This window comes from Ornithodoros turicata, chromosome 7, assembly GCF_037126465.1.
Source record: "Ornithodoros turicata isolate Travis chromosome 7, ASM3712646v1, whole genome shotgun sequence".
NCBI classification, from domain to species: Eukaryota; Metazoa; Arthropoda; class Arachnida; order Ixodida; family Argasidae; genus Ornithodoros; species Ornithodoros turicata.
Genome location: NC_088207.1, coordinates 50,331,876 through 50,357,945, shown reverse-complemented (window position 1 = coordinate 50,357,945; position 26,070 = coordinate 50,331,876). Strand labels below are relative to the sequence as shown.

The window sequence follows — 26,070 nt, the reverse complement described above, 5'->3', positions numbered from 1 at the left end:
GGTGTGGCCTGTCACTCTGAGGATCGAGACGTCCTCGTCACGCTGTGTATTTATAGGTCGCTCGTAAGCTAAGTTGCACTGTGACAACAGGTCGGTGTGCTAAAATATTTTGCATCATTGCTTCTGATAATCCAACCTGCCGAGTTAGGCACGGTATGAATCAGTCGAAGATAGAGAGTTTTAGTGTACCGTACGCTATAGCCTTTGCGTACGTAAAGAGAGCTTCGCGCAGTGCGTAGGACCACCACGCTATCCCTTACGTACGCAGGGGCGCTAGCGTACGATGCACTAAAACGCACTAATGCCGCTTACCTGCTCCTTTAAAGCAACGTTTTCTTACCAGAAAGAGAAAGCGCATGCTGGACCTAACCCCCCATGGCACGACGAAATATGTCGTTCGCGAGAATACTTGAAAGCAAAAGGAGAACCTGCGGAAACCGTCGTGTGGAGAAGCGAAATTACTCTCTCGAGCAAAAAAAGAAAAAGTGGCTATCATCATCACTTTTCTTGTCACAGCTACTGCAGGTGACGGTGGCGCTGTATATCCTCACTTCCTTTTTCAGAGGCAGCAATTACGGGAGAGTCCACCGCTTTCTTGCACTGCCCGTGTGGGTAGTTTTACGAAGTGCGTCTGGGTCATTGTGCCTCAGCAAACTTTGTTTTTCCGTATTGTTTTCTTTGTCTAGTTGCTACTATTGCGCGATAAAGAACATTTCGCTGTGTCCTAGGGTATCTGCTTCCGGTTTGGGCAAGAACATATTTGCTTTTAGCTTTACAAGCTTCACAGTTCAATGTGGAAAACTAAATGTTTCTTGCTCAGAATTTTGTAACCGAAATATGATGACGATGATGGTTATGCTGATGACAGAATAAAAAAATCATTTGATTGATTGATTGAAAGAAGTACTTGCGGTAGGCACCATCAGATTCCTAAAGACAAGTGCTGCTGACCTCATATTTCTCGAAGAGATACTTTCTTTCGTTTCATTTTCTGGCAGGTTGGGTGAAACGATCTGTTATCGCCCTCACCAATGGGTTGTGTTGCGATAATCGGAACAGGGCAGTTTTCGGACGCTTGTGTCTACAGGCACTATTTCATTTTTCATTTCATTTATTAATCCCAAGGGCCCAGAGGGCATTACATGGGAGAGTGGCAGAGGTGGCAACGAAAAAAGCATATTAATACAATAGAAAATAGGCAATAAAAAGTACATAGACTGCAACATATCAGAACATAACTGAACAAGCGAACAAACATAACAGAATAAACGAACGAAAAATGTGCGAATTAATGCAGTAATCGATATGTGACGTAAAGAATGAACATTATAACGAAACAAATGTGGACAATGAACTGCGGAAGCGATCGGGGGAAGATGAGAGATGACATCGGTGGGGAGGTTATTCCAATCAACGCATGTCTTGGGAAAGAATTAGTTAGAAAATGCCGTCGTTCTGCAGCGGAAACGTGATACCTTGAGATGGTGGTCAATGCGTGGAGAGATGGAGTGAGCTGGTGTGATGTAGGGAAACGAAGGAATGTCAGAATGATAGAGCTTGTGGAAAAGGCAAAGCCTCGAAATGTATCGACGGGTTGATAAAGGTGGTAGGTCAAGGCGAAGCTTTAGCTGGGAAATGCTAGCGGTAGTGGTAGTGGTAGTACTATCACTACATGTGCACACACGCACGAGTCTAGGGAGTTCGCTACAAGCATAGATAGTGCCATACGCTTGAGAAAGTGTTGACTCATTCCATTTCACATTGTTGCAGCCGTACGTCGAGCTCCTCGAACATGCTGTCAATCAAGATCAGCCACAGCCTACCTGAGTTGGTGCATCCAAGCCCAGTGGTTGAAGCCACTGACCCAAAGAAAGGGGCCCCTCTGCGACAAATCACGCTGCCGGCGGTTCCCACTCGCCACCTAACCTTCCAGCGACAGCTGGCACATAGGTTGGACTTTGGAAGCGTGCCCTTTGAAGGTAAGCACAGCGCGCAACAGTCTTTCCAAAGCTGTATAGTGAGAGAGCAAAGTGAGCTTTAGTTGTATCGTGCGCAATCCCCTTGCGTACGCAGTACTACACTTCCGGGAAAGTAAACTCATACGGGTCAACTCTGCACACAAATCTAGAGACGTCCTTGACGGGGCTTTGCGGACGCATGAGACCTCCGAGTCAAAATGTAGTGCGCCCGCACGCTTAAGATTGTTGCCTATATGCACGTCATGCTGCGAAATGGGGTGCACTCAGCACCCCCCCCCCCCCATGCACTCATGCACTCAGCAATGGTGTAGAGTATAGCCCCTGGCTCATAACTCCACATTCATCATCTTACAATACAGTTGTTGTTATGCTGCGAAAAAAAAAAACTGATTGGAAACGCGTAGAAACTCTCGGAACGCTCGGAAGAAACGCTTGGAAACGCTGAGAGCGCACTTGAATCCTTTTGAAACAAACACGTAAGGTATTCGTGTTAACGAAACATGTCGTCGGCTTCCTTGTCTGCCCGGTGTCTGCTATCTTCTCGTATGCCTAACTCCTAATGTGCGAAGTACATTTTCTGCTGGCTGAGATATACCTTTGTAGCTGCTGCTCTTATCTTACCTTGAAGCATAAAACCTTCTAATGTCAAGCCAACAAAGGTATGTTCTTAAGTTGAAATGCACCACCTGACCTGAGCCATCGATTACTTAACGCCGCCGCGCAAAGCGTGCTGGTGGGTACCTGTCAGCCTTATCAGCCTTATCAGCCTATCAGCCGACGCGTTCTTCCCGCTCTTTGCCCACCACAGCAAAATATAACCTCGAACCGATCTTCTTCCGACGTCACATGTTTATAAAGAGAAAGTCCAGTAAATTGAAACACAACCGCCATTCTATGTCAGCTTAGCTTCGTTTCCCTTTCTTTTCTTAATAACGCGTCCTAGAGTAGCCAGTCCCGAGTGGCTCGAGACTAACATCTCCATTGTTTTCTTTTAAAAAATCAATCAATCAATCAATCAGCTTCGAATGCGTTACCGGTCAAGGTTCCGGCAACTCAATACATGAAGTACATTGTGAGCGATCAGGAGTCTCGACTTCATTGCTATTTATGAATTTATGAATTCCGATGAATATTCATGCTTTGACGCAGGACTACGCTAGCCTTTAATTTCTGTTTACCTGAAACTCCTGTAGTGCACGCCGCTTGTTCGCTATACGCCTTTAGAGAAAGAAGAAACATGTTACGTAACGGAGGCACTTTGATACGAACATGAAACAGCAAGTTTCTATCGTTGATGCAATGTTGAGTCATATTTAATGACTGTTTAATCCGATGCATGAAACTTCGCTGAAAGCCTAAAAAGTGTTGCGTATTTCATTCGTGTTTACCGTGAGTTTACGTAAAATCTCTGTTGTGGACGGGAATTGGGGATGTCAGGGCGGATGCTGGCAAAACGTTTGTCTGCATCTCACAACTGGAAGCTAGCTCCACTTTAAGGGAAAAGAGGAGTAATTCTACTCCTTTTGGGGATTGGATACGATGCCACAGCCATTAGCCCCTTGTGGGACTAAATACCCTTTGCAGTGTTCGGAAGTAATTTCAAGGTCAGGGTTCTAAAATTGGAAGGAACTGCAATATAGGGAACTCAAATCTGTATGTAATCGGTCGCCAATTTGCTCCTTCTTTTTTTTTTTTTTTTTTCATATAATGTGTTGCAACCGACAGCAGATCGTTACATCCCGAAAATGATTTGACAGAAAAATATGGCAAAGGGTCGTTACAGCCGGTTCTCTGGTAGCGTACGGTTTTTGTTAAGGATGCCTGGAACCGTCTCAAGTAAAAAAAGGAAAGAAAGAAACGAGAAAATGTAAGGAGAGAGAAAGGCAACGTGAATTATAAGGAACCGTATTTTTATTTTATTTTTACATAAAATTAATTTGGGTGGCATAATCTGAAGGACAGACGTTTCTTCATTAAAGTCCAGCTCTAAAGAAATCATACATACCAATTTTAATCTCGGGAAGTCGTCTACCTCTCTTTTCATCACTGCGGTTGCCCAACACCGAAATCGTTTTTGCAGTACCATCCGAGTGGAAGAACCGAGTTTCGCGACGGAAGAGAAAAATGAAAGTCACTCGAATGTTGGCGGTGCCTATCGAGAGAAAACGTGGAAAGGAATGCGCAAAATGAAAAGTCTATTGAAGGCAAGAGCTCGGTTAGGCCTAAGAGACATTGCAAGTATACCTTGTATTGTTGGACGACGATCATACACGGCGCAGAGAGGATATATGTCTCCGGGGCAAAATCGATGCGGAGTCGCTCCCATTCTCGTCGAAGTAACCTCATTCGCAATGTCATCCCTTGCAGAAACGGGAAGTCTTGCAAGCTAATATATCCGTTGCTACCAGCTAGCCTCAGGTTAGGCTGGGCAATGTTGGGTTTCAGGAATCAAAACCAGGTATAAGGTGGGATATTGTGTTCTGAAGGCCAATCAGTTGTATTTCTAAGACGGCTTTTACTCGTTCTCTTTTGAATTTTTAGCTTTGACGCATATTTTACTGAACGTGTTCATCTTAATTTAGCGTAATTATTCCTGTTTTTAACTTGTCTTTATGTCGTTCACCATTGTTTGGCACATCATGGCCACAGTCGCTCATGTGACATTGAACCTCAACATCGTCATCATCATCGAGTCTATGCGGGCGTTTACCTCCTGAGTCATCGGATTTAGTGAAACAAACAGGAACGTTTCTAATGACGCTTTCACCTTCGTACTCCAAAGTTTTGCAGGCAAAGCACGCTTTACAGGATCAGCAATATTGCAACCTGAAGTACGGACTTTGCAACGTCACTTGTGTTCTTCAACCTCACATTACCATAAGCCTAATCTAACCTCATCTTACGAAAAAAATAGCATAAAATTTGAATTCAATTTGAAACAGAGAGTCTAAAAAGTGGCGAGCAAAGTGAGATCGACCTCACCTGTCCTTGTGACCTGGCGAGATCGCTGATTTAAGAAAAAAATCTCTTGCGCAAGACAATGTGTGATGTAGCTAAAACGAAAGTTCCAGACCGCTCATTGGCGAATAAGCTATCAAATGTTGCGGTATGTTCTTGGCTGTGCGCCTCCCTGCGAAATACAACATCCAACGGGGTTCACTTTGCCCTATGCTTCGAGACGCTCTGCACGCGCGCTTCAAATGCACGGTCCGCCTGCGCTGGAAAGCTGATCAGTGTACTGTCGTAACGAGGCGTTTCCCTTTATAGAGGCTTTGAAACACGTATGGCTCCACGCCGTCCGTGAACCGTTGAGCGCGCGGCAGTTAATCCAGCGTCCCGACCTTCGACGTACCGGTAAGGCCTCCCCTGTGATCAAATAGAAACTGCGATTCCGGCTTTGAGCACACACGGGGAAAGCAAGGGCGTGGAATGTGGGTGCCGAGTTTGGCGAGGAATTTTCCCGCGATTAACGTTTCTTTTAATTAGTATCACTAATTATCAACCAGTCCCCTTGTTACTCGAGGAGAGTAATTAACGAACTAATTACCTGTTGCATTTACGTCGTCCGCCTACGCGGGTTGCTTGCTGAAAATTAACTTTGACTCTATTTACCCTTCTGTTTTTTTCGACGCAGCTGTACCTTTCCTTCGTTGAAAGGCTTTCAATCAATTAAAGTAGCACCTGATGGCAAAATTGATTGGGGAGTTTGAGAACTGAATGCAATTGAGTTCCAAGGTACCCACCGGAGAAAGAGAGGAACGCCTGGAATTATGTACCTGCTCCCATCTCTTTCAATGCTTTCCCCCGGCCCAAATCAGCTTGCTGTTGTTTTGAAGTGCCCCGACAAACCCCAAAAGATATTTATTGGATAAATCAACCTCACTTAAAGGCTCAGTACGCGAAATATACAGTGAACATTATGTGCCTCCACGATTTTTCGAAAGAACCGGCAAAACTTCATAGTTTCGGATTCTCCAAGAATAGGTGACGTCACTGCGAGCTCTGTCAACCCCACTTACACTTCGGCGATTGGCTCACATCTTGGCTGGCTACCGCGATTGGGTGACTTTATATGTCTACGCGCGATGAAGTGGGAGGAGGCATTAAGCGAGCTTTCTGTATGTAGGTGGCGTTGACTCTACCGTCTCTTTCCTAGCAACAGCGCGCTCCTTCCCCGTCTCCGCTCTTCTCTCCACGTTGGAAGAGTGACAGCAACTGTGGTGAGGAGAAGGAAGTGGACCTTCCAGGATCACTGTTGCCAGACGCGGGGCAGACTGCGCGCACTGCGACGTCACACTTCGCAAAACTAGAGAACTAATGTTATGATATACTTCCGCGTCACGTAGAGCAACAATGTTTTGGGACGATACAGCATGAGAGACGGGAATGGACCTTTTCCACATACACGTCGTATCCTAGCGGCCCTTCAGCGAACCACGCTCGGCGTGCGCCAAAACAAACCCACGTGGGTAGCACAAAGGACCAAAACTGGACCGGAGTGGGACCGACGAGCTCGCGCCTCCACTGGTCCCCACTTCTGTCCTCCCCATACTGCGCCATCTAGTGAAGACGGAGATAACCCTGTCCGGCGCCTCAAGGTCATGCGCATGCGCATAGGCTGTTGTAAAAAAAGTCCCATTGCAATGGCGTATAAATTCGGTAGGTTTCTGACATTTTGCTCGCAGTGGCGCTTTTACTTTACTTTACTTGGAACATCGCCATTGCGCAATTTCTGAAACTGCAGCGTAATCTACGATTACAACACTGTCCAACCCACGCTACTCGCCTTTCCACCGTTATGTGAAAGTATTAGGGCGATCGCTAACCTGGCAAACCTGACCGAACCTCTCTCAATCATACTGTCTTACCAGTTCTTTCTCACGGTTTTATACAACTTGGTGCTCTGTCGTTTCCTCAGTCAACGTGCTGGACTTCGTAAGTTCCACATGCGCCATCTTTGTATAGCCACCCCTTTTTAGGGCATCCCCCTCTTCCCCGGCTAAATCCCTTAATGGTCAGTAGAGGAGGAGGGATGAGGAAGGCTCAGAGTAATCTTTCTTATTTCCAATAACTTTTTGTCGTCAATAGTGCATCAAATATCGGCCTTAAGAGGTCCGGTACATTTTCTCTCTTTGCTTTTTTTATTCCCCTACGCCTACGGTGTAGTGAGGTTTGCGAGACATACACTTAGAAAAGGAGTTTCGATCCTATTTGTCGGTCCCTTGAATCTCGAAGTACTTTCGATTTTTATCTAAGCTATCTGAAAAAGAAAAAGACTTATCCGTTAGGGCTTAATTTTCTACTTGTTTTCTTAAAGTCTTACATTTGGGCTGGCATGGCTGTGGATACGTCAGAATCGTAAGCACGATATGCGTTCGTGTTCTTTTTTTTTTTTTCGCAATGTAGACAGAGGGAGCGAAATTTATTTGATCGCAGCTCATAAAACGTCAACAAACTGTAATCGAGGAGATAACTTATTTACGTATGCGGGTGAGACCAGCGTATTTTTCCCTTCGCCATCACTACCCAAGCAGCGCAATGTACTTAAAGTCGAGTGCAATAGGGGTGGACGGGTAGGTGGAAGGCCTTGAACAGACTCTTGAAACTAAAGAACATTGATAAGACACATACCGTCCACCCCTATTGCACTCGACTTTCAGTACATTTTGCTGCTTGGGTAAAGCCCGCCACCACAGAAACAAAGAAACACTTTGACGAGTTATCAGTCGGTCTGGCTTGCTAGAAACTCACCTTAAACTCACCTTAAGCATAAACAAAGCGAAAATGATAATCTTCAGAGCCAAAAATAAAACAATCGATCATGCGTTATCTATTAAGATAAACAAAATTGACATCGAAAGTGTGGGCAATATAAAATTCCTGGGCGTATGGTTCCGAGAGAACCTCTCTTGCAATTCACATGTAGAGCAGATTAGTACATATATTTCCTGAACAATGGGAGCTGTGTGTCGTATTAAGAACCTAATTCCTCTCCAGGCAAAAAGATAGTCTGTATTTTGCTTTAATATACTCCAGACCCTTGATAGCTGCATATACATCCTTCCTTTCCTTTCCTCCCTTTTATTTTTTTCTTTTTCTTTTTTGTTCTAATAAATATGTCCCCCCCCCCCCCAAATCTGAAAACGCGGTGAAAGAAAAACGAAAATGTGATGCCTAGGAGGAAGAGAAATGCAACTGAGCACGGGCATAGTCGGCATGTAGCACCGTATGAGAGAGTGTAACTCTGAGTTTTTGGGAATGCGCCGAATTTTCAAGAAAATATTCGGCGTCTGTTTTTCGGCACTTTACAGCAAATGCCCAAAAAACGCGGTTCCCTAGTTATAAGACAGAACCACAGACCAACAAAACGGAGCTCTTGTTGTTCTTCAGTTGTGCCTACTTTGCTTCAAAGTTCAGTACAACTTGTCGCTCTGTCTTGTCATTCAGTCTGCAACATACAGCAACGAGAGAGTCACGACTCAGTCGGAGCCATTCAGCCCGAACTCTATGACCAGGAGGGAACGGCGGCGGCTTTAGAGGCAGCCGAATCGCCAGCGCTAACAACTTCCTGCGGAAAGCTTCTCTTCACCCTCAAGTACGACCTCGACATCGAGGGCCTTGTGGTCAGGGTAAGTCCTACACTCTAAGAAAAAAAGGAGTAAAACGGGGGGTAATTGCAGTTTCTACACCCCTAGTGTGCTATTACTCCCCATTTTAGTCCTCTAACCCAACATTTAGTCCCGACATTTACTCCCCAGGACTGCAAATTGTCACTAAACTTCGCGAATGGTCTCCTGAATGCAACAGTCTACGTAAATATGTGCCCTTGGTCAATTTAAACGACATACGGCTGTATAACTCAGACAACGTAGCAATTTTCCAGCCACACAGAGGAAGAAACGGTTAGCGCATCTTTCTTCGCAAATTGTGCCCTAGTATGGCGCAAGATTTTATATCGCTCGATATATCACGGTTGACGGTTTGCTTCAAAGTATTTTCATGCATGCGCACCAATTATGTAACTGGGACTCTTCCAACAGCACGTGAAATGCGGTCTTCACTCTGTGACATTCATTTACTCCCGTGCATTTACTCCCGAAAGGGACTATTTTTTGTGGCAATGCAATTACTCCCCAAAAGGAGTAAAAGTACTCCTTTTTTTCTTAGAGTGTACACCTCGTACATATACGCAATAACCGCTCAAGAAACAGTGTCATGCTCGTCCATTTTGATTAGTTGATCAGAGGAGATATCAAATCACACGATCAACGTGGGCCTCTCCTTATTTATCTACTTTTCTGTACGAATGATCAACACATACATTAAGTCGGACTTTTAGTATATTCAGACGAATCAAAATAGTAGTAATGAGTGAAGTAAGGTTCGAATATGAAGTTATAGCAAAGTGCATTTTTTTACTTTCGTGCACATACATATCATTTTTGTGTGTGTTGCTGTACTTACATAAAAGAAGGTCATTTTCCTTTTGAACACTTTATGATTTGGCAACCTTACAACGACTTTACGGCTTTAAACTTATTGAGCTTCCACGCACTTTAACGTACTAAACGGCTGGCTGCCGAAATCCTTCTACTGAACAGTGTTTTGCAAATTTTAATACGATTGGCTGTTCGAAATACAACGGGACACGCTGTGGCATATGAGGATGACAGGTCGTACATATTGTTTCCTCTTCTCGTAACTCGATGTATTTTTAACAGCAGTCCCGCAGCATCCAGAAATATGTGCTCACGTAGATATCAGAATTTTACAGCAGGCTGTGACATGTACAACTCAGAGAGTTTCTTTGTACGCGAACTCACAGGTACTTTTATTCAAGCAACCCTGTTTAAAATCATATGCCTCGCATGCTGGTTAACAATTCAGAAGGTTTTGAGCACTCTGCGGTGCAATCATTCCACGTTTTCGAGCGGTAAACACAGCGTATAGTACCGAAAGTGTGGTTTAAATAAAATACCTCCATATATTATGTAGAGCGCGAGAATTTAATAAACCATCAAGAACGGAAACGTGCTACGTGTGTTGAGCTATTTTTACCTCTCCACTGAAGAGTGCGCTCAATATGTTTTAAATTGAACACAAAACGTATTGACGTCACCGTGTTCGTGTTCTGTATTCGGAAAGCACAGACGGTAGAGTCTTCGCCGTTTGCAGTCCCGGTACAAATTAAATCAACGAATAAGATGCCTAGCTACAAAGGCGTATCTGCGACGTCGTTTTATGTACTGAGTGGCGAATTATTACGTATTGTAACACACTACATTCATCTGATTTTTTCTTCTCTTTTTTTCTTTTTGTTCTTTACTCCAGTTGTACCGAGGTGAGGATGGCGAAAAACATACACTGCAAAAATACTTATTTATTTTGGTCGATATGTGCAATGCAAGGAAATGTATAGAAGGAGATACGGTTTCACGAATGTATGCGATAGAACCAATTTGACGTGACGTACGTAGGCCTATATGTATGTGCGGCGACGTAGAGTGATGAGACTAGCCAATAGGAATGCCAACAGGAATGAGGACAGCCAATAGGAACCAGTGTAGAGCTTCAACGTGTCGTTCTTGGGTCTCACACGACTATCGGATGTGCGGCGAAGCCACACATGAAGTCGCAAAGCAAGAGAAGAACGAATGATATACAGAAATATTTCGTGTCAGCCCTCCAGCTTTCTTATTTTTCCATGTAGTCATATAATAATAAAAATAATAATAATAATAATAAATAATAACGTGCGATGCACTGTATTTTACCCGAAATATAGCCCTTCGCTGTTGCAGCGTGATGAAAACATCGTATCTCCAGCAGTCGTAAAATGAATTTCAATGGAAAGAAAAGGTACTCCAAATAGGCACGAGATTAACAGGTACTCTGTCCCGTTCCATAGGACAGCTCCAATCCCCTTCAAAGCACCTTTACAAACCACGCAAGTACGTCCTTTGCGCTAAAAAATTCCCTTAATAAAGATGCAAAGAAAAACGCGACATTGCACTGCACACAAGCACCCTCGATGATGCCAGAATGTATCAAGATATATGCACTGTCTGCTTTCACCTGACAACTAAATGCGACGAAATGTTTTCGGCGTTTAGATCTTACAGGCTAAGGACCTGCCAGCGAAGGATTTTCTCGGTTCCTCTGACCCATACATCAGGATCTACCTCCTGCCAGACCGGAGAAAAAAGTATCAAACAAGGGTGCGTATGTGCCATAAATTGGTACCTTCACTCTTTCCTACGCGTACTGAAATGTTATTTTCAGCCGCTTTTTTTAATGTGATCTTTTACCGAGACAGCTCAGCGAAAGAAGCAACAGGTCCTGAATTACACTGACCAAATACGTCAGCTTCTGCTATGTTTACTATGCGACCGCCCTAATTCATATGGCGCCATTTCATATTACTACGGACGTCTCCCAGAGGGAGCTGATGTTTTGCCTCTTTACCGCTTACACGCGCAGGTACACAGAAAGAACTTGAACCCAGTGTTCAATGAGTCCTTCGTGTTCTCAATGCCCCTGGAAGAACTGCGGCATAGAACGTTGCAGTTTTCCGTCTACGACTTTGACCGCTTCTCACGCAATGATCTCATTGGCCACGTCGTCGTCAAGCGGCTCCACGAACTCTGTGACGTCACCCACGAGATGGAGTACTTCGTGGATATTCTTGGTGTACCACAGGTAAGCCGGCCCATCGTTTACAAGCATGTCTGATGTTATGGCACAGCTGTTATAGGCAGGGCCCTCAGTTGTGCTATACGTATTCAACCGGGAAAATAGACCTCTACACGGGGAACGTCATCATGACGTTGGTGGACAGAATGAAACCGAAACAAATCGGAAGGGGAGGGCTGAGTTCCACGAATGGGTACTTCTTCGCTGCCACCAAAGGAGGCAGCGAACAAGTGCCCATTAAAACTCCCATACTCCTATTGCCCATACTGAGTGCCCATACTCCTATTGAAAGAAAAGTAGGACCGAAGGTCGCGTCCCTCTCAGTGACCATCCTGATCCCCTCAAGACCGTGGCTTTCAGGAGCAAACTTTGCCCCCTAGCTTCGAGCGTAGTTCAACTCTACCAAATTGGTGGCGCTGTCGAACACTATGACGTCATTTGTCTACAAAATGGAAGAGGTTTATTGTGTTGGCACCATTGAACCCTCATAATATCTTGAAGGCAAGGTGGTGGAAAACGACATAGATGCGCTGCCCTCGATTGGATTGGATTGTATTGTATATAAAGGAAAAGTAGCCCTAACGTGCTACAGATGGCTCCGTATGGCTACGATGCGATACGAGTACGAGCACACACGATAATATTTGTCAATAACCGGTTTTAGCGGGTTTTCGGGAGATGCTCACGATAGCAGTTCCGAAAAGGTGATAAGCCGATCACTTCATTCCTTTGAAGTGGCTCAGCATCACGTTGCTGATCCGCGATTTGACAGCTTCCTTTGTCATGACGTCTTCGTAGAGTGCTTCCGATCCCTAACCCTCCCTAAACTCCCCAATAACCCTGATGAATGAGGACTTGGTGCTGGTTTAAGGGAAATGGGAGCTTGCTGTCCGAACAAGTATCACTTCAAATCAGACACTTTCAGAAGCGGAAGTGCGCAATGTTTCTTGCCTAGCACATTTAGGTGCCATAGGTGCCTCTTTCTCTCTTGAGCACTAGAGGATTATATCTCTTGAAACACAAAGCAAATTTTCCTTCATATATATGTTGATCGCGCAGTCCCAGCCGAGGACAGCTGTTTCGCTCTACTTAGAGCTCTTCAGCCCGGCGCAGGGAAGTGACACGATCTTGTTTCGGCGCTAACAGTGTGCCCCGGTGAGGCATCCATATTCCACGGTGACGGCGCCACCTGTGGAGGCCGCAGTGCAAGCCAGCAAGTGCATATACAAATGCTTCGGCTATTTATCATTTATACATACATACATACATACATACATACATACACACACACACACACACACACACACACACACACACACACACACACACACACACACACACACACACACACACAAACACACACACACACACATACATACATACATACATACATACATACATACATACATACAGTGTGTCCTTTTTTAGGCGATACAGATTTTTCATTAAAAAACTATAAGGGCTATAAACATGTTGTTTTCACTTCTATCACCTCTGGGCCGACGGACGTTCTTGGCCATATGTTGCTCGACCGTCGAATGAATAATTGCCTAAAAATCGTTAATTAACTTTTTAATTATAAAAGCTACGAAGTTGTCCCCATGAGAACACCTGTTCCTATCGGTGACCTGATACCGTAGCCGTTTTCAGAACAAAAATCCGTTCGGTAGATCGTCCGCAAAAAAAAAAAATAGTGAATGAACACTTCTTTTTTCTTTTTTTGTTCATTGCGCATCTTCGGAGACGCGTCTTTCATTCACCACCAACGTGAGATGGTGTGCGCATATCTTGAATGAATGGCCACCCTCGCCGTGTATCAACGCCCTGGATACGCCCGTCTCGCATGCAATTTGTGCACACCCAAGCAGCACAATGTACTGGAAGCCGAGTGCATTAGGGGTGGGCGGTATGTGTCTTATCAATGTTCTCTAGTTTCATGAATCTGTTCAAGGCCTTTCATCTACCCGTCCACCCCTATTGCACTCGAGTTTCAGTGCATTTTGCTGCTTGGGCAGCATCTTGAAAGTGGCGGTGTATACCTCTAGTAAATCACAATTTCATTTCGGGTCGTTTATTCCCCCCAAACCCTGGTAAAATATTCCTTTGGTGTCTACGTGCTGTTGAGCACGGAAAAAATCGATATAACCCTTCGATACAGGCCGTTTGAGGAGGCTGTTTCTTTTACGGAAATAGCAATTTCCTATGGACCTGTACAAGAATCGTTCACGTTAAGCAACAAGATCGCAGAAAGAGGCGATCAGCGCAGGTGTTACGCGTACGAATACATGCAGGAGGCACGATGTTTTCTTCGCCTTCGCCTAATATTTGATTCAGACCCACCTACGGCTGATGCCTGCTCCCACGCAGCCTTTATTCTCGACTTAAACTGCACAACAAATATACACCACATTACACGCTCCCAAAGGAGTTATTAGATCTGAGAGGTTACTGTTTACTTTTTCTTAAGGTGGGTCTCTCCTTTTCGCCATCCTGGCTTGACGATGGCAAAAAGCCGCGCAGCATTACGAGAACGTGGGATGTTAGTCTGGGACGTTTTCCTGAAGAAAAGAAATTGTTCGTTGCAGATTCAATTTCTGCTAAGGGAACATAGCAGACCGCGTTGGGACACACGCCGCCATTTTTTCTTTCCTTTTCTAATCTAATGTAATGTAAAACGAATGTGCAGAGTCCGTAAAGTACAATTCTACTAGGACATCGGACTAGGACAGCGCTTACCCGAAATAGTACAGCTATTTCTGCTTTTTTATCTCTCTCTCTCTCTTTACTTACAGCTGGAAACGTAACGTGATTCTTCGGAAAGCCATTTCGTGGCGAGTTAAATGTTTATTCAAGTCTCATTCTCTCTCTATTGGATTATGACTATCAAATTTACTGGCATCAAGTGGTCATTTGGCAAAATGAAATGCATACCTCGAAGTTTGTTAACTTTCTACCTGTACCCTCCACCATACACCATATTCACCATAACCCAGTTAAACTTATCTTATCTACTGGTGTATTTTAATGCAGAAATACATTTTCATTATCAGTTTCGCGATATCCATTGACTCCAGAAGTCATTCCACAGAAATCCATTCACCACAGAAATAAACGACTCCCTCCTGCAGTGAATAATAATCGCATTACGTTCGAGCTGTCAGAAAAAGATAAAAAAAATGGTCGGTCTTAGGTTACGTTAGATTAGAGGATAGGAAAGAAGGAGGGGAGGGGGGGTGTAATGCGATGGCAGTTCCAGCGTATAGTCCTGGCTAACTACTTTCCTTTAGCAGAAATTGAATTTGCAATGAACAACTTCTTCCCTCGATGGAAACATCCCAGACTAACTCCACGGCTTGAACTGAATATTATGGAGGCCAAGAATATATTGGTTCTTCTGTATACGTTAGTACGCGGAAGGGAAAGTGTGTGTGGGGGGGGGGGGGGGGTCGACATGCACGACATCCTGTCGTGCATATGCCCACGGTCCCACATAAAGTACGGCAAACTTCGCCGGTACAATCCATTTCAGAAACGCAGTTGATTGCTGCATGTTATTGTAAGTAGGTATAGATTTCGGTTGTTTGTATAGAGCATTTATGCATGCGTACTTCGACGTGTTTTAGCCCATAAGGGCGTGTATATTTCAGTAGTGTATATACTAGATTATACATAGTTCTAACTCTAGTAATAACAGCGTTCGATGGAGTGAGCGAACGCAATGTTCTATAATCGGATGCCGCGTTGATGGCCCGTTAAATATTCAGACTCGCAGCCTGTAGTCTCGTAGTCCGCCTAGACGCACTTCTCGGGAATAAATCTCTTTCATTCATTCATTTATTGTTAGCTATTCTATGTCAGCTAGATGTCCCTAGCTTATTTTATATTAAAGCCGCTTTTATGCGTCTGTCGTAATGGTTAAGAAAACAAGTTTATATTGAAGCAGATACATCTATGTTCCACAGCTAAGAAGCTTATTTCCTGAACTGCACCGCACTTCGCTACATTCATATGGATATCATCCGTTATGTAGACTTTTTTTTTCTAAATCGGGCACGTTGGATACGGTCGACTGGTGTCCTCGGGCCATCATTCGCCTTTTCAACCATGGAGATGCGACGGATATGGATTATTCGGTTGCGTAGACCATTTCAAAGTGAAACTTTAATGTAGTTCGAGGTGGTGCAAGATGTTTTGCGGACGCATTGAAGTGCGTCCGCGACGCAAAATTGTCTTTTGTAGTTGCTCTGAAGCACGTGTTGCCTTGGTGGTCTGAAGAGAGATGGTCTTTACGTTGTCGTGCAGTATTTCGATCACTCTGTGTTTAGATATGACTTACATGTAGGGTTTCCGGTTTTCGGTAGTTACCGAAAAGCACCGATAAACGTACGCCGGTAAAACTTTCTCATGTTCGGTGGAAACGGATTTTGCACCAACCCACCAAACGGATGATGGCGCAGCGAACGCATCGCCAGCAGATAAGGAGAGACATCAGAGTCGGAAGCGAGTATCTTGCTATCAATCCGCGCTTGTCTTCACCAGTTTATTGCCTTTCCATTTTCAAGGAGGCGGAAGCCAAAGCAAAAAAGAAAAAAAAGAAAAAGAAACTGCGCTCGCATCATCCACTCGCACTATATCCGAAATCCCTTCCTACATCGATACCGAACTCCCATCCGCCAACTACACCCATTGCCGTTTTCCCTCAGCCTGCTGAGGCTGCTTGTTCTATTTTTAGACTGCCCGCATATATGGCTTCCTTTTTTTTTTATCACTTTTGCTGGTCTCTTCCGCGCAGTCAATTTCTCACTGCCTTTCATCTGTCATCTTCCGCAGCATATCTCTTATTATGTTTTATGCCCTACGCTACTGGTTCCTAAATATCTTGTCAGCAGTTCTTCTTCTTTTTTTTTTTCTTTCGTTCCTTTTTTCCCCAGCCGCGGTCTGATCCACCGAAATTATTCAGACACGAAGGTTCCGCCCATGCGAATGTTGATGATGCTGACACACGAAGCTCTCATTAATTCCGCTCCATAAACTGTTACCTTGTCACTGTATCATTGTGGGTCAGCGTTGGCGTTCAAGGTTAGGAGTCTTCCCCTGACTGTTGCTGCGCGCTTCGGTGAGCTCGTACGCGTTCGAGTGTTGCATGGCGTTCCTGTCTTATCTGTGAGGCTTTCATGACGCTGATGGAGGAGACAGGGTAATGTGTACGTGGCTTCAACGTACAAAGCTGTGATGAAAACACGCGAATGCCGGCATGTCACTCTTCGAGTTGTGTGTGGCTTCAGATTGTTATCAGTGGCTGTCTGGGAAGGAAGTACTCTGCAAGACACACACACATAAATGGGATGATGATGTGGTGGGTCATTCTCCGCCGTTATGGCGGCACACTGCCCCATTGCGCTTGTGGAAGGGATGAGAAAGTGATGATGATGGAAATGTGTCCGGTTAGGGTTCGTCGTCGTTCGTCCTTCGGCAAGAAAGAGACGCGTGACAACGAAGAAATGCGGCGTACAATGAAAATAGGTTTGGTACCAATCTGTCGCAGTGTGTGCATTTTGTGGTTGATCGAGCGAGTTATTCACTTTATTTAAACCCAAATGTCCTTGAGGAGGTCGTCGTATTAGCGACGCGAATAAGAAAGAAAGGAGTGACTATTACACAGAATAAACGCACTTTCGACAAAACTGAACAAGCAGGAAACAAGCGTATATACAAAGCATGTACAGCACAAGCATATGCAAAAAAAAAAAAGAAATACAAAATGTCGCAAAAATCGAGTGAAACGCGTGGTAAATGACCTATAGTCAGTGACAACATAAGTCATACACTTGACCCCGCCCCCACACAAGAATCGCGAATGTAGTGCGGCGCGGCCAAGTGGGGACTGAGGGCACTACATCGCGAAGCGGGGGCGTCGTGCAAAGGCTGGTAGCCAATCGCAGGAGCCTTTCACGGATGAGTGGGCGGTCCCAATTGTAGGACTTACGCTGTCACTGACTATAGTAAGTGACGTTTGACATTTGATTGCGAAAGCTGCGAAGGTAAGTTATGGCTGCAATATTATATATGAGAGGTTGTTCCATTCGGTGCGCCTGTTAGGAAATAATTAATTCGAGACAGAAGAAATGTTACACCTTAAAGAAGTCACTTTCAGTTCATGAGCTCTGATGAGAAGGATTACCGTGCTCGGTAGCTCAGTCGGTAATGTGCTGACTCGCTGAGCTCAAGATCGCGGGTTCGATCCCGGCCGAGGGCGGTAGCATTGTGGGGGAAGTAAACATTGCTTCCTGCACCGTGCGTCGGAGATTTCCGGCGCACGTCAAAAGAACCCCAGGTGGTCCAAATTATCCGCACTCCTACCCTGCGGCACGTGCAATATGTCGCCACACTGCGCACAAACCAAACTGCGCCACACTGCGCACGCAGACAAACCTTACGTGTCACGTCACGGCACCGTGATTATTATGAGAAGGATTGATGCAGCATGATCAGAGAGCAGGAGGTGTGATACAATTTATGAAAGAACGATAAGCGCCAGATTTTCTAGCAACATGGTAACTGCAGTGTCACAAGATACGTTGTCTCACGACCTGCCCTCTTGTGATGATCAAATATTTCCTTATTGTATCGTGTTTTAGCGATCGTACCGTTCAGAAGGTTGCAGTGTTGCAGCGCAAGGATAAAAAACTGCGAGACTATATGAACAATACCCTACACGTTCGGTAGAACAGTAGCACTGTCACAAACGAGAGTGTGTTCTGTAGAAGTATGGAGTCATTCAGTAAGATTTCTCGTGACTCTATTCAAGCATGTCCACGGTGTGTGAAAGAATTTCCTACCGTGCAGTTTCGAACGATAAAGAAGTTTCGCTCCTACGCTAAAGTAGAGCGACGCCTACACAGGCTGATCATTGACATACAGGCATCGTTCCTCTCCTTGTGCTCCTACTTTCCCTTCTGCCCCGTCGCGAATGCTATGCTGCCTGACGCAGCTGTTGCTGTCAGGCTTCGGCACTTAACGTCTTTGCCTTCGAGAATGCAAAAAGAAACACCGTGGCTACGTGACTTTCATATGGAGACCGGTGCATCTTCATTCTCTTGCTGCGCCTACGTCTCTGCATTGTGCCTTCGACCTTGCGTCAATGCGCATAACTATGTAGTGTTCATTCGCGCTTATGACAAGGAGAAGTCACGTTCGTTACATGCATGGCTTCGCTCAGGGAGATGTTGTCAAGCGCTCCAGGAAGCTGATCTATTTATCGGTCTATAGCAACTCGGTACAATTGTGTATATTCTTGTTTCTTTTTTTTTTTCGTTTCTTCTGTCACTGAGGGAAGGTAAAATGGGTAGGAACACGTTATGATAATTAAAATTCAATGCAATTCATTGGTTTACCACATTACATGGTGGGACAGCAAAGCTAAAAGTTACCGGAAGTAACTTGACAAGGCTGTACCGCTCAATGTTTCAGCAGCATACATCATGTCATCTATTATACATACACAAACTAAAGCATAACAATCACTATTTATATCAAACTTGGGAAATAATAACGATGCACAATAACTGGGGATGGTGAAAAATAACATTTCTATTTCTTAACAAAGAAAGTTCGAAGATATTTTTAGTACGATTGTTGAGTTGTTGATTGAGTAACTGTGGTACGTAGATTATGACGAAGTGATTGATTCGAGTAGTTCGTGCAAAAGAATGGAATCTTCCATTTATCGTTACCACGAAGGCAGATGGTGAATGAACAAGACTTTCGTGCAGAGCATGCACTTCATCAGAGTAGTTATACAACACGTCGTACCTATGCCAGTATAGAAAGGAAGAGAAAAAGAGAAATATATGTAATATTCCTTTTCTCAGGTCTTGGGTACAACATCCAATCCCCCCAACGTTCTACCTTTTTCCTCTTCTTCCTCGTCTTCGTCGTTACAATATACAAGAAAAATAGAAGAGCAAAATACAAATATAACTATAAACGAAGACACCTCCTGGAATCGAGGGATCTGAAAACAAGAAGCAAAACGCGAAGCGAACCGGAAAAGTGCACGAAAGTCTTGTTCATTTTAATTATAATAAAGTGTTTCTACGCGTCTTACCTTCCCTCAGTGTTGGTTAGTCAGTTAGTCGGACTTTGGCACTGTTTTTTACTTCTTGAAATTGTTTTCTTCTATCACTGCAGCTTTAACGCGTAGGGCTACGCTTAGCACAAAAAATTTCGGAAGCATATCTGTTTACCATATCTAGTGGCTTACCATACCGGCCAAGATGGCCAAGATGATCGCCCTCAGTTCCGCGAACTTCGCGTTCGTGAAGCGCGTGGCTTCAGCTGATTTGCATGACAAAATCTGCCGACGAACAGTACGTGCTCGTTCTATGACTTTTTTGATAATTGATTCTTGAAAAATGGAGTGGCTATAGATAATGACGGTCTCCAACACTGGTATCCCACATTTCTTCGAAAAGCTCTAATTAAAAAGTTATTAATGAGTTCCGTCTTATTAATCGTTTCGTATAGTATATATATCACCTATTTGCCTCCGCAATGCCTGAGTGATAACACACCCGGCGAAAATGGCGTCCGTGCTGCTGTCTAAGCTCTTTTATGAGAAAACGTGTGCTCGTTGAAACTAAACACTTTGCATGGTCTTCCACGTTGATAAGCGACGTTGTTATCTGGTCTGTAAGATAGAGTCTGTGTAAAAGGGGGCTACGTCCATAGGTAGCTCTCCTGTTTGATGACAATACACACAATAGGTAGGTCTCCTGTTTGATGACAATACACACAATAGGTACATCCTATACAGTTGACAAAACAAATACACGCATGTAAGCTATGTGATATGGCGGTTGCGGGCTTTCGTGCTCATCCCTAATCTAATCAGTCAATCTAGTCAGTCAATAATACGAAAGTAGTAAATAAATGTTCTGTGTACATAAGTAGATTCCCTGCTTGATGCCCTGTAAACATGTCCACTGTGCGTAAAAAAATAGAGGTCAGGCATAGCGTCTTGTCCCATCCTCGAGTCTTCGATAATAATAAACGCCATTTCTACACGTCGTCCTCTATGTACAACATACACCATGCGTTTATTTAAAAATTTGTATATTTAAAACTGAACACGTATTGAACACGTATTATTATTATTATTTTAAATTCTGCTAGCGGAAATTCTTGTACGAAAAGCGGTCAACAAATTCACCGTGCAGTTTTCTTACAACTGCAGCATGAAAGCGAGGGAGAGAGAGAAAAAAAACGCACAAACGCAGCGTTTCACGGAAAAGCGGTTGGCTTGTGCCACTGATCCAAAAGAGGCCAAAGGCCACGTGCGGTCGCCTTTGAAACATAACACTACAGAAAGGACACATGTCACAAACGGCAGCTTTTTGCTCCACAATAGTCACACGCTTTGCTGCTGTCTTTATGTTCGAACATGACGCCAATACATCGGTGGAGGCCCACGGGTATCGTCTGTAAGTGAAGTCTTGTTTGGGCGCTGTGTGCTTCGCGGTAGAGGGCGCGTTTTTATCCCCAGGTCACCTTATCGCCAGGTTTAAGGGGAAAAGCCATTAGGACTGTGCTGTTTAGGAAGCACATGTCATTTTGTATTGTTGACTGATTAGATGAGTCATAGAATTTTTGAGCCCATCTTCCTTAACGTTTTAGCCCACTATTCCCTATATCCTTAATTTACTGATTCGCTTTATTTTCTCCAACAAAGTCAACAACTGACTTACTTTGCTACACTTTTGTCTCTCCTTCAAGGAAAAACTGGACAAGCTTGGAGAGGTGATGATCTCCCTGTGTTACCTGCCAACTGCCGGTCGGCTCACTGTGACGGTGATTAAAGCACGTGACCTCAAACCTATGGACATCAGCGGATCTTCAGGTGTGTTCTCTTCCTATGTCCTATGTAACGTTAACCTCGGAAAACATTCTTCAGTAGCAGTTTACTAAAGGGGCACTAAAGTTCGAAAATTTCTCCTCGCAGAATTAAAGGTCGAGTTACCTTGAGACCAACACAAAAGGAACGGGAGTCATCCATTGCGTCGTTCGTGAATTATGATCGGTAGAGAAAACGCTTTTCCTTTCCTTCTGAAGAAGCCCGACAACACGGAGAGGCCTCGGATTGGTCTCCTCAAACGACCTCCCGCGATGATTGGACGAATCGTTTGCGGAGACCAATCACAGGGCGCTCCGAATTGTCGACTTTGTCGAGAAGGAGAGGGAAATGGGGAGACGTAAATTGCAGGCTATTTTACGCCTAACTCACGAATGACGTAACGAATGACTGTCCTTCCTTTTCTGATATTTTTTTAAAGGTAACGGCTTTTTTCATTCTGCAAAGAGAAATTTCTGCACTTTAGTGTCGCGTTAGCATGAACAATTTTAGACATCAACATTGCCTCTTTAACAAAAGCTCTGTGCCTTAAAATAACTTGTTTTAAGGGTACTCCCACTTTTGAGATCTGTTACACATAGGGTTTCTATCGACATCCACAAGAGCCTATCATAAAAATCCATGGGCTGACGAGTTATAAAGCTCTAAAAGCAAACCCTAATGTCAGCACCGATTCCAGATTACCTACATGTCTTCCATGTTCCGAAGAGTTTGTTTGATTGTTTGTAAGAAGGACAAAAAAAAAAGCGGAGAAATTGAACTCGACTCACGACGTGTTCTGCTACTCCTAACATATATTCTCCTCGCCGCCAAGAATATTTCGTACTGGTTCACTTTTCAACATTCATTTTGCTTTACCAGTTTATGTTGCATTGCGCCCTTCCGCGTGAATTCATCCCAAAGTTATTCCATCCAGCCAGTAGCGTATGCAGAAAAATATTTCGGGTGGCATTCTGTGGGAGCTTGGCATGGGGGAGAGGATTTCATCCTCGCTTTCCCTTTCCTAAATTACGCCAAAGTTACGATTTCGGGCGGTGTTTAATCCCCGAAACCCCACCCTAGCTACACCACTGCACCCAGCTATATGACGTAAGCTGCCCACGTGCTACGGTGCATGAAGCGGAACGCATCTCCTACGCGAGTTACTTTTTGCTCCTCTCGTTAAATTTTTACCTCACCTAGTTGTCCAATCTGCTGTCAGAGAAAGGAAGAAAAAAAAAAACAGGCACACATCCTCGACGAACGAATATGAAACTTCATGCCGCATCCCCTGATGTCTACGCTAAAAGCTCTCCTTTGTTGTAACCGCCTCGCAGAGCGCCATTTTACTTCTTCTCTTTCTTGTTTTACGTTAGTCAACGACACCCATTATATCCGCCCTGTCGCAGCAGCTACTCACAACGCTTTACACACTGACCCGAGGTGGACTTAAGGTGTTTGCGGTGGCACCAGGGGCAAACGAGAAGTAGCCAGGAATCCCAACTTCTAAGTGACGTGTGCACGGAGAGGCAAGTGTTTCATCGATTGGTGCCCTCGGCAAGGGGGCTTCAGTGTCCGTGCATTGAACCCGCTTTGCTCGCTCTGTAGCATTGCAGCTTCTTTTGCTCCAGAGAAAGGGTGTGGAGGAGGAAAGAGGGGCGAGTAGGATCAGTCTGCAGGCAACATACTGCCCTCTATATATATGTGTGTGTCTTTCGTAGGGATGTGGTTGCGTAACGCGTCTGCATTCTGGATAAGGGTACGCATGGTTCTGCCGTGTTAGGCAAGACTGCAGTTGCAGCGGATGGAACGCCTTCTTTTGTTTTGTTTTTTTGCGTTGCGACAGATATTGTGCAGACACGTTTAAAATCCTCGCACGGCACCATTCGGTTGGTAGTTGCTGTTCTTGACGTGCATGCAGATGGCACGCTTGCGTTGAGTTGTGATAAACATAAACAAGGGAGCCAAGTGTTGGGATCTGCAGTCTTTTCTTCTTCATCGCTCGAATAGAGATATGTCGGTGGCGTTTAATAATAGTACCGAGACAGCGAAGTTGCAGGTTTTCTGCCCCTGTTTATTTCATTCAAACGCGAGGGGCCATTTTTTTTTTTTATTTCCATGTTTGCGCCGTGAAGCAACTGTTGCTATGAGCGGCGTACAGACGTGGACAGATGGAGAGAGGACAGCAGGAAGGGGGATTAGTATGCGGCCTGGGCCGACTTCGGGGGGAACTGTGCCGAGATTCGTCTGGAAAGTATTCAGAAAACCCGGGGAAAACCACAGATAGCACAGCCGGTGATAGGATTCGAACCTGTGTCACCTCCCAGTCTCGGCGTGGAAAGCGATCATCCTAACCACTATGCCACAGGAGCTGGTCGAGGGGCCATCGGCGGTAGAAAGTACAAAAGGATGAAAGGCTGGGGCTGGTCCGTACATTAACTGAAGCGAACAGCGCAGTTACGAAAAGACGTTACGCCGGGACTGGGAAGTGACACGGGTTCGAATCCGGGCACCGGCTTGGTTGCTGTCTGGATGTTTTCCCTAGGTTTTCCTCAGACGCTGTAAGACAAATGTCGCCACAGTTCCCTGTTAAGCCGGCCCCACGACGCGCGATCCCATCTATCAACATGCCGCCAAGCAGGTCGCTCGGAAATAGCAGCCCAGACTGCAACCAAGAATGGGAAAGTCAGAACTGATATCACAGGGTGCCTCTCTAGCTGTGGGCCCAAAATTCTCCTAAATTCATTGTTCATTTTTCTTTATAGGTACCTATCTAATATTGATTTAGCAACCAACGTCAACCAGTCATTTTAGACACCCTGTTTTCATCCTCTAAAACTGTTAAGTAGGCCAGCAAAATGCACCATGAGAAGTAAATCACCCCACAGAGTCACAATTATCGCAAAAATTGAATTTAAAGTACGTCGCAGAAAGCGACAGTGCTCAACTGTGGCGGAGAGCGGTACCAGCCTGTGACCCTGCGCTGACGACACACCGTCCGCACTCGCTCATTGGTTCAGAGAAATGTCGTCTGCTATAGTCAGCTGTTCATGGCTCTGAAGAAGCGTTGCACACAGGGAAACTCCGGCGGGACAGTGAAATTCTTCATGCGCACGGTCACCCTTTCAATCCCTAATCCCCCCCCCCCCCCGAGGGAACAGGTTTGCCGACTACAAAAGTAGAAGGCCTCACACACAAAGCGAAAAAGGCAGGTGCTGACCTCGATTGACCGGCGCTGACGTTATGCCGTCATCGGTCGTCCTTCTCCTCCTCATTACACCCCGCGGGGCGAGTCGAGAGTGAACGAGCGCGACTGTGGTTGTGTACGGTTTTTCTTTCCTTTTTTTTCTGGGGAAAAAAATTGCATGCATCAAGACATTTCGTGCGTTCGGCAAATTGGCGCATATACTTTCATCAGATGTCCGTTACACTGACATTTTTTTGGACGGCCCTCTGTACTCCTTTAATTAACTTTCATATTGAATTTGCATAATTAATAAAAATGGGTCTGTACTTTAGATTAGAAATTTGTAGAGTTCAATCCCAAATTCGCAAAAACAGAAAACCGCAGCGAGCTTTTGTGCTGCAGTACGGAAGGGGCAAGCACAATCTGCGTGCGTCCGGCAAGGCTCCGCTCTACATGCGGTCGCGTTTTCACTTCCCCCCCCCCCTCGCTGTCTCCTACTCTCTCAGTCTGCTGGCTGGCACAGTTCCCTGTGGTGTAGGTCCCGCCCTGTGATAGCCGTGACGTTGCCCGCCTAAGCGTGGTCGACAACGGCAAGCCGTTCCAACACCACCACTTCGTGCTGTCGACACAAGTGTCGCTGTCGCGCGCGCATCTTTCTATTTCTTCGCGTTATCGTGCCACATGGAGAAGACTATACTGAGGGATGCTCGCATGTTTTCTGCGGTGGGTAGTTCTCTTGGACTACCTAAATCCCAGTACAAGAGGATTCGCACACCCCTCCCTCTCCTGTACCACCATCATCTCTCCCCTCCCTCTTTCACCCTCCCCTCCCCTCTCCTCCCTTCCCTGGGTGCACCGAGCCGCCACTCTAGAGCGGGCTGACCGCACCTTCCCCCTACATCACCCCCCCCTCACCGCAACTATTTCTTCGTTGTCTTCTATTTCTTCGTAAAAAAAAAGTTCTGGGAACGACAACGAAGATAAGTTGATAAGTAGATTTTTTTTTAAATATGGATAAATTGAATTCAACACCCAATCAATCCTGTAACTCAAAAAAAAAGGGGGAAATACAGATAAAATATAAAACAATAGAAAGAACAGAAACGCGTCGTAACACACGCACCCACCAAAACGTAGTCTCGGGGGCACAATTATATAGAAAGCCATAACACGTGCGCAACATGAACGACAACGCAATAGCAACAGCGGCAACAATCGCAACATCACACACCGACAGTGCAGAACGAAGATAAGGTTTACATTTGATTCATTGCATCACAGACCAAGGGTACACCACGCACCGCGAAACGGCCGCAAGAGCA

At 45.0% G+C, this 26,070-nt stretch overlaps 1 protein-coding gene across 1 annotated transcript in view; it reads left to right on the top strand.

The window, feature by feature from the left end:
• The window catches only part of LOC135401447 (synaptotagmin-10-like), a 75,803-nt gene that overhangs the window by 40,747 nt on the left and 8,986 nt on the right, over positions 1 to 26,070 (top strand). The window contains exons 3-7 of the mRNA XM_064633861.1: positions 1,771 to 1,979; positions 8,427 to 8,608; positions 11,093 to 11,197; positions 11,460 to 11,678; positions 21,447 to 21,570. Coding sequence (XP_064489931.1) covers positions 1,771 to 1,979; positions 8,427 to 8,608; positions 11,093 to 11,197; positions 11,460 to 11,678; positions 21,447 to 21,570 — 839 coding nt within the window. The remainder of the gene's footprint in view (positions 1 to 1,770; positions 1,980 to 8,426; positions 8,609 to 11,092; positions 11,198 to 11,459; positions 11,679 to 21,446; positions 21,571 to 26,070) is intronic.